Here is a 9174-nt window from a genome sequence, read left to right as displayed (position 1 = left end):
TTGAGATGAGTCCTCCGTACGGTGACGAAAATATCTTCACCGAGCCCCCTGCCTCGGGGTAGGATAAAGAGAAGGAAAGGAAAAAGGCTCCGAGTTCTCCGGGCCCTGAGAAGAAGAGGCCAAAGAAAAGTTGGCTCGTAAACCCAAGGGAAGCACCAGTGGTCGAACACTGTCCCCGGACTCACTCTTTCGATTGAGGATGAGTCTGAGGGGGAAAGAGAGGCCTTTGATCTCGTGGCCAGTATGTCGTCGCAGCTCAAAGGTCAAGAGACCTCCGAACCAGGGGAGGTGAGACCGAATTTCATCATATCGGGAAGACCGGGGTGGAGGCAGGAGCTGAGGCTTCCCGAGATGAGGGCAAAGACCTGCAGGAATCACTTGGCCCGATAGAGATTGCCGAGTCTCCCTCGTTCACTGAGTTGGTGTTTAACGAGGCCCAGGTTGTAAAAGAACGCCCCCTCGAGGGGGCCCATAGATTGAACGACCCCTTCCGTGGTTTTTTCAACGGTGTGGATTCGACGGCCACGGAGGACGCCATTGAATTTGGCGATATAGAGATACCGAGGAAGAGCTCTCCCTCAGAAGTAAGCAGGCCTTCCTCGAGCCCGAAATTGGTCAATCGATTCCCTGCCCCGAGCGCATATCCTGATCGGAAACACACCATTGTTTTTCCCTTCCGGAGGATGCCCGGGTTCTCTCCGCTCCCGTTGGGGTGGCCAGCTATCTTCGGTGTCTGGTGACCGAGGATGATCAAGCTAAGATAAACGAGGTGGATGCACCCTGCCTTTTCAACGAAGTGCAACAGGCGTTGAACCGGGTAACTTCTTGCTTTCCTAAGTGAGTTTTTGATTTATACTTAGATTATTCTACAGATGTTTTAGCATTTCCCATCTTGCTCGTAGGCTTCGGTGCTTTATCACGAGGCTTTTTTGAGGTACCGGGATGACCTGAAACAACTCGAAGCCGGAGTTCGAGAGCTTACTGAGAAGAGAGACGCCTTTAAACTTCTTAGTGAGCAGTTCGAAGGGGAGACTAAGAACCTCCGTGCTGAGCTGGAAGTGGCCCGGAAGGATCATGCTGACTTGGTCGAGCAGGTAAAAGTTTTCGAAGTAAGTGATGATGAGTTTGATTCAATGACTGATGGGCAAAATCCGCAGGTCCAGCAAAAGCTCGATCAGATTGCTCAACTCTGAGCTGTAATGGATATAATCAAAGCTGAGACCGATGAATGGAGAAGCAAAATGGATCGCTTGACCTCGGAAAAAGAGGTTGTTCGGGCACAACTAACTTCGGCCGAAATCTAGCTAAGAGCGGCAAAGGAAAGGGCTGAGGTTCAGACAAAAAAGGTTGAGGAGCTCCAATCTCGGCTCAGTTCTGCCATCTCAGATCGAGATAATCTGGCAAAGGAGCTTAAAACGTCCAAGTCAAAGGTCGTCGTGGCCAAGTCCGAAGCTGCTGAAATGGTGGCCCAGTACAAGGCTGATGCCGAAGCTGCTCAAGATCAATCAAAAAATATAGCCGAGCATATGAAGTGGCAATCTCGAAGGCAGGCCCTCGAGGAAATTCACACTCGGAGTTTTGACTTATCGACCGAGATCAAGGATGCCAAGGTGCTCGAAGCCAAGGCTAGGAAGCTAGCCTATCCCGAGGAGGAAGATTCCGAGGACTCAAGCGGGTCCGAGGATGGAGAAAACCCCGGGAATCCCGGTGACAAGGTGAGCTCCGGCCAAGATCAGATGGCTTCTATTTGATTTTGTTTCATTTTGTACTTAGTATTCTGTGTTGAGGCCGTTCTGCCTTTGTAAAGACAATATTTCGTAAATACAAATTTTCCATTTCTTTTTGATAACTCTCGAGTTCTTCCTTTGCTTTTCTTTTTATGTTTTACAAAGATTAAAATGCCTTAGCATTAATTAGTCTTGTTTGGAATTCCGAACAGGCTTTTGCCTTTAATAGAATCAATCTCTAAGGCATCGTGGAATCCGACATGTCTGGGAAGTTTTCTCCCACAACATTTTTTAGAATATGACTTGCCCAAAGTGTGCTTTGCTCAGGTTTTTATAAGATTTTGTAACTTTGGGTTTTGTTAAGCCGAAAATGGCCTTAGCCTTTAGTTCGGGCCATGTCAAATAAGCTTCATGACCTCGGGTTTTGTTAACACGGAACGGCCTTAGCCTTTTAGTTCGGGCAATGCCAAATAAGTTTTTGTGCCCTCGAGTTTTGTTAATCCGGGAATGACCTTGGCCTTTTAATTCGAGCAATGCCAAATAAGCTTTTATGTTTTGTTAACTCGGGAATGGCCTTGGCCTTTTTAATTCGGGCAATGCCAAATAAGCTTTTGTGCCCTCGGGTTTTTTTAACACGGAAATGGCCTTGGCCTTTTAATTCGGGCAATGCCAAATAAGCTTTGTGCCCTCGGGTGTTTTTAATTGGGAATGTCCTTGGCCTTTTAATTCGGGCAATGCCTAAGTGGTAGTCCCCGAATGAGAGTGAATGTTCGAACTCAAATTAAGGTGGCCCTTGGGCTCGATATGAGAAATGCAAGAAACATTTTATAGGTCAAGATGTTTATGTGCAAAGAAGAGTCTTCTTTTTTATTCTTGTGCATAATAGTTGTACATGTATACATGTTTTGTGCCAGGGCTCGAGTGATCTGAGTGGACACGGTTCATTTGATCGTTTGGCCTTTACAATAAATCCTATTGATTGAGACCCTTTAATCACGAGGTATTGCCCCCAGTGTTCGGGGCTGACCGAAGAGAGGCCTCGAATGTTTTTGTGATCATTGTCACCGATTTGTAACCGGTCTTCAACTCTCAGTTAGCACAATTTACTTGTTGCCTCATTAAAAACCTTGCCGGAAAACCCATTTGGGACAAAGCCGGTTCAAGGGAAAAAGAATACAACGTGTGCTTTCAGACCTAGGATCTCGTATCGTCCCTTGTTGGTTACCTGCAAGTGCTAGTTTAAAATGTAAATAAAAGAAAGAACGGGGTTGTACCTTAGCAGTAATATCTCTTCAAGTGAGTTATATTCCAGTTGTTCGGTAATTGCTCGTCGTTCATCGTTCCGAGCTTGTAGGATCCTTTTCCAGTGATCTCGATAATTTGGTATGGTCCTTCCCAGTTCTGCCCTAATTTCCCTTCGTTCGGGGTTCGGGTGCTTAGTGTGACCTTTCTTAGTACCAAGTCCCATGTATTGAAGTGTCGAAGGTTGGCCCTTCGATTGTAATATCTTTCGATCCGCTGTTTTTGGGCGGCTTCATGTCTTTTATCTAATAGTTCCAGCCTCGTACTCATAGCCTCGTCGTTCGATTCCTCTATTGCATATCAGAATCTGATGCTTGGTTCCCCGACTGGTATTAAAGCTTCAGTGCCATAAAACAAAGAAAGGTGGCCCCTGTACTGGACTTCGAGGTTGTACGGCATGCCCATAGGACCTCAGGTAGCATTTCCTTCCATCTTCCTTTGGCGTCTGTTAACCTCTTTTTTAAGGCTTTGGAGTATGGTTTTATTGGTAGATTCAGCTTGTCCATTCCCACTAGGGTGATAGGGAGTAGATAAGATCCTTTTGATCTTATGGTCTTCGAGAAACTTGCTTACTTTGCTGCCAACGTACTGTTTCCCGTTGTCGCACACGATCTCGGCCGGTATTCCGAACCGACATATGATATGGTCACAGATAAAATCGATGACTTCTTTTTCTCTGATCTTCTTATATGTCTGTGCTTCCACCCATTTAGAAAAATAGTCAGTAGTAAATAAAATAAATTGAGCCTTACCGAGTGCCCGTGGAAGGGGGCCAACGATATCCATCCCTCATTTCATGAATGACCATGGTGACAAGACTGAATGTAGAAGCTCTCCGGCTCGATGAATCATCGGAGAATTCCTTTGGCATTCATCACATCTTCACACGAATTCATTTGCATCATTTTCCATATCGATCCAGTGATAACCGACTCTAACTATTTTTCAGACCAGTGATTCGGCGTCCGAGTGATTTCCACAGGTATCTTCGTGGATTTCCCTCAAAACGTACTCAGTATCCCCCGGCCCTAGACATATTTCAAGTGGGACATCGAATGTTCTCCTGAACAGAGTTCCGTCTTCAGACAGGTTAAATCGAGCTGCCTTTGTACGCATGGCCCTCGATTCCTTTGGATCCGAGGGCAATTTACCGGTCCTGAGATATTCCACGTACTTATTCCTCCAGTCTCAAGTTAGGCTCGTTGAGTTAATCTCGGCGTGGCCTTCTTTCACCATCGATCTCATAAGCTGTACGACTTCTCCCGAGTTGAACTCGTCGTCTTTGATTGACGACCCCAAGTTAGCGAGGGCATCGACTTCGCTGTTTTGATCCCGAGGTACATGTTGCAGAGTCCATTCTTTGAACCGATGTAATGTCACATGTAACTTGTCCAAGTATCTTTGCATTCGTTCTTCTGTGACCTCGAATGTTCCATTTTCTTGGTTTACCACAAGGAGGGAGTCGCACTTGGCTTCGATCACTTCTGCCCCCAAGCTCTTGGCTAGTTCAAGGCCTACAATCATGGCCTCATATTTGGCCTCGTTCTTAGACAGTTTCACAGTCTTAATAGATTGTCTAATTATATTACCTATTGGTGGTTTTAGTACGATGCCAAGTCCGGATCCTTTTGCATTTGAGGCGCAATCCGTAAAGAGGGTCCAGATTCCCGAGGAAATTCCTCAGTTAACTAATAGTTCTCTTTCGACCTCGGGTATTAGTGTCGGCGTAAAGTCGGCCATAAAGTCTGCCAAGGTCGGTACTCAATATCGTACCCACTTATTTCTACGGCCCATTTGGCCAACCGACCTGAGAGTTCGGGCTTATGCATAACGTTTCTCAATGGGTAAGTAGTTACGAGACATATAGGGTGACACTAGAAGTACGGTTTTAGCTTCCTAGAGGTGCTTAGCAAAGGGAGTGCCAGTTTTTCTAGGTGAGGGTACCTAGTTTCTGCCTCACCTAAGGTTATGCTAACATAGTAAATTGGAAATTGCGTACCTTGCTCCTCCTGAACTAGGACTCCACTTACCGTTATCTCCGAGACCGCCAAATACAAGTATAATTGTTCATCTGTCTTTGGTGTGTGAAGCAGTGGTGGGATCGATAAGTACCTCTTGAGTTCCTCCAAAGCTCGTTGGCATTCCGGTGTCCATGAGAAGTCATTCTTCTTCTTTAACAGTGCGAAGAATCGCTGAATCTTGTCGGATGACCTCGAAATAAATTGCTCGGGACGGCTATGTGCTCGGTTAAACTTTGCACGGCCTTCACGTTGTCCACGACCCTGATATATTTGATGGCTTTGATCTTATCGGGATTGATATCTATTCCCCGATTGGATACCATAAATTCGAGGAACTTGCCCGACCCAACTCCAAATGCATATTTTTTCGGATTCAGCTTTATATTGTATCGCTTTAGTATGATGAAGTTTTCCTGCAAATATTTTAAATGGTCCCCTGCTCGCAGGGACTTAACTAATATATCGTCAATGTAAACTTCCATTGACTTTCCTATTTGTTCCTCGAACATCCGATTTACTAGGCGTTGGTATGTGGCACTAGCATTTTTTAATCCAAATGGCATTACGTTATAACAGTATGTGCCGTATTAGTGATGAAGAAATTTTTTTCCTGATCACCCGGGTCCATCAGTATTTGGTTGTACCCGGAATAGGCATCGAGAAAACTGAGGATCTCATGTCCGGTCGTGGCATCGATCATACAGTCGATGTTGGGCAAAGGAAAAGAGTCTTTGGGACATGCCTTATTCAAATCTTTGTAGTCCACACACATTCTTAGTTTGTTCCCTTTTTTAGGGACTACCATTACGTTTGCTAACCAATTCAGGTATTTAACCTCCCGAATAGACCATATTTTAAGAATTTTAGATACCTTGTCTTTGATTAAAGCATGCTTGATCTCGGATTGAGGTCTCCTCCTTTGCTTGACAGGGTAGAACTTCGGGTCTAAGCTTAGCTTGTGAGTGATTACCTCCGGTGGGATACCTGTCATGTTGAGATGGGACCAAGCAAAATAATTTTCATTAGTTATGATCAATTGAATGAGTTTTTTCCTGAGCATGGAGTTTAACCCCGTGCCCATGTATACCTTTCGATCGGGCAAGTGTTTACTTAATACGACTTGCTCCAGTTCCTCGACCATTGATTTTGTAGCATCAGAATCGTTAGGGGCTATGAAGGATCTGGGGATCCCTTAATCTTCGCCCTCGTATGACCCTCGAAACTCTGATTCCGTCGAGGTTGGTATCGGTGACTGCTATTTGGCCCTATTTTTGACCATCGGATCCTTTGTCATTGAGAGAGTGGATGTCGGAATCACCTCCTCGATTGCAAACATTTCTTTGGCGGCCGGTTGTTCCCCATAAACTATTTTGGTTCATCCTGGCATCGGAAAATTTAGCATCTGGTGTAATGTCGAGGGTATTGCTCTCATGTTGTGAATCCATGGTCTTCTGAGCAAAGTATTGTATCTCATATCCCCTTCGATCACATAGAACTTGGCTTCCTGAACTGTCCCAATGACGTTTACTGGTAAAGTTATTTCCCTTTTTGTGGTATCATATGCCATGTTGAATCCGTTCAGGACTCGGACTGCTGGTATGATCTGATCTTGCAGGCCGATCTGTTCCACGACCCTCGAGCGAATGATGTTGGGCGAGCTACCTGGATCAATTAACACACGTTTAACTTGAATTTTATCTACGACTACATATATTACCAGTGCATCATTGTGAGGCTGTACGATCCCTTCCGCATCCTCGTCGTTGAAAGATAAAGTTCCTTCTGGTATATAGTCTCGAGTTTATTTCTCCCTAGTGATGGATACTTTGGTGGGTTTCAGCATCGACTCTTGTGGGATATCGACTCCACCGATGATCATATTAATGATGTGTTGAGGTTCTTCTCGTTCTGTCTGTTTGTTAGAATCCATGTTCCTAAAGTGGTTCTTGGCTCGGTCGCTCAAGAATTCTCGAAGGTGCCCATCGTAGAATAGACGGGCTACTTCCTCTCTCAACTGCCGACAATCTTTTGTTCTATGACCGTGAGTGCCATGATATTTGCACATCTGGTTAGGATCCCTTTTGGGTTGGATCGAACTGTAGAGGCCGAGGTCACTTGGTATCTTTGATGCGCCCGATAGGTGATACAATGGCGGTAGCATCGATATTAAAGTTGTATTCTGATAGCCTCGGTGCTTCTTTATGCCCGACGGACCTGTCGAAGCCATTTTTTGTCATGAGACCCCGGTTGTCTTGACCTCGGTCATTTTTCCTTTCGTTTCTCATGGAGTTCCGTCCGGGCCCACTACTTCTCCGATCTCCATTATATGGCTGGTACCGATCCCTGTTTGGCCTCGGTTCACAGTCGATGTCTCTCTTGACTCTGTCGAGGGTTCTGACGGGATAGGCAGATCCCGAAGGGGCCCCGAGTTGATCATCTTCGACTTTGATTTTCGATTGATATCGGTTATGCACGTCGGCCCATGTAACAGCCGGGTATTCTATCAGGTTCTGCTTCAACTGCTGTGAAGCCACCGAACTTCGAATATTGAGTCCTTGAGTGAAAGCTTGAACAGCCCAATCGTCAGCGACCGGTGGCAGATCCATTCGTTCTATTTGAAACCGGGATACGAACTCTTTGAGCATCTCGTTATCCCTCTGCTTTACTTTAAAAAGGTCTAACTTCCTGGTCTCGACCTTTATAGCATCAGCATGTGCTTTTATGAAGGAATCTGCAAGCATAGCAAATGAGTCAACAGAATTAGGAGGAAGGTTGTGGTACCATATCATAGCTCCCTTTGACAGGATCTCTCCGAAATTTTTCAACAAGACAGACTCGATCTCATCATCTTCCAAGTCGTTCCCTTTGATGGGCATGTATAAGAGGTCACATGCTCGTTTGGGTCGGCCGTTCCGTTGTACTTAGGGATTTCGGGCATGCAAAATTTTTTGGGGATCGGCTTCGGAGCCGCGCTCGGGGGAAAAGGCCTTTCAATAAATTTCTTGGAATCCAGGCCTCTCAATATCGAGGGTGCTCCTGGGATTTGGTCGACCCTGGAATTGTAGGTTTCCACCTTTTTATCATTGGCTTCGATTTTCTTTTCCTCTGTTTCTATACGTTTCGTCAATTCTTCGAGCAATTTCAGGATTTCGGGGTTAGTACCTGATTCATTCTTGCTAATTTTTTCCAGGATTGGTTCGTTTCCGCGGATGGCTTTACGGGGCAGATCGGTTTGAACCCTGCTCGGTGCCCGACTTTGGCTCTGTAACTGAGTTATTGCCACCTGTTGAGCTTGCAGCATTTCGAAGATCATCTGTAGGCTGATACCGTATTCTTCAATATTTTGTGTGGTTCGAGATCCCGATCGGGTTTCACCACGGACGCTATTTTCGGGGTCGGTAGGCAAGTTTGCGTCGATAACCACATGTGAATTAACGTCAAATGGATTTACGATCGGAGTTCCAACAAGATCAGCAGGCGGCCCTTCGTTACCGGGCGCCATGTTGTTATTCTCACCTTGATGACCGGACTCGGTGTCGATATGTAGGGGTGCCGATTGATAGTTTGGCATTTTTAGCCACAAATCAAAGACACTTCAAAGAACAAGCGTAAAGTAGTGTGCGTTATGAAGATTTATATCAAATAACCATTAATATCCTTAGCCCCACGGTGGGCGCCAAACTGTTTACCCCTAAAATCAGATAACAATTGAATTTGTAAGTGGTTTAAAGGATATGCGGATTAACTTGATACAAAGCGATAAATTAGATTGCAAACCACATGAATTGGATGATTTCAGATTAGGAAAGCAAGCCACCCTTGAGTTGAAAGCACTTTTATTGACACAAAGATAACAAAGAAATAAGAATTTTTAGGATAACGGTAATGTACTGCTTGTGAGTATATATTACCATCTCCTTAATAATTTGTCAAGTCCCCTTTTTATATTAGGGGAGATCTACCTTTTGAGATATTATTTTATTGTTCTATAAAAGGCAAAAGTCCTTGATTTGCTAACCGCCGGTTCCCTTTTTGAGTCGTTCTGTGATTTCCGCCATAATGATTGGTTAATGGTGAGAATTACGGACCCCTGTCGGATGAGTTGGCAAAGCTTTCTTCGACAC

General features: G+C 45.1%; 1 protein-coding gene across 1 annotated transcript; it reads left to right on the top strand.

Moving 5' to 3' along the window:
* The first annotated feature begins 243 nt into the window (after window positions 1-243).
* Window positions 244-1751, top strand: LOC138897046 (uncharacterized). Its single transcript, XM_070182999.1, has 3 exons — window positions 244-288; window positions 903-1094; window positions 1305-1751. The coding sequence occupies exons 1-3, from the start codon at window positions 244-246 to the stop codon at window positions 1749-1751; spliced, it is 684 nt and encodes a 227-aa protein (XP_070039100.1).
* Window positions 1752-9174: the final 7423 nt, after the last annotated feature.

Source organism: Nicotiana tomentosiformis, chromosome 8, assembly GCF_000390325.3.
Source record: "Nicotiana tomentosiformis chromosome 8, ASM39032v3, whole genome shotgun sequence".
Lineage (NCBI taxonomy): Eukaryota > Viridiplantae > Streptophyta > Magnoliopsida > Solanales > Solanaceae > Nicotiana > Nicotiana tomentosiformis.
The sequence above is the reverse complement of the archived record's forward strand: the minus strand, read 5'-3'. Positions and strand labels throughout refer to the sequence as shown.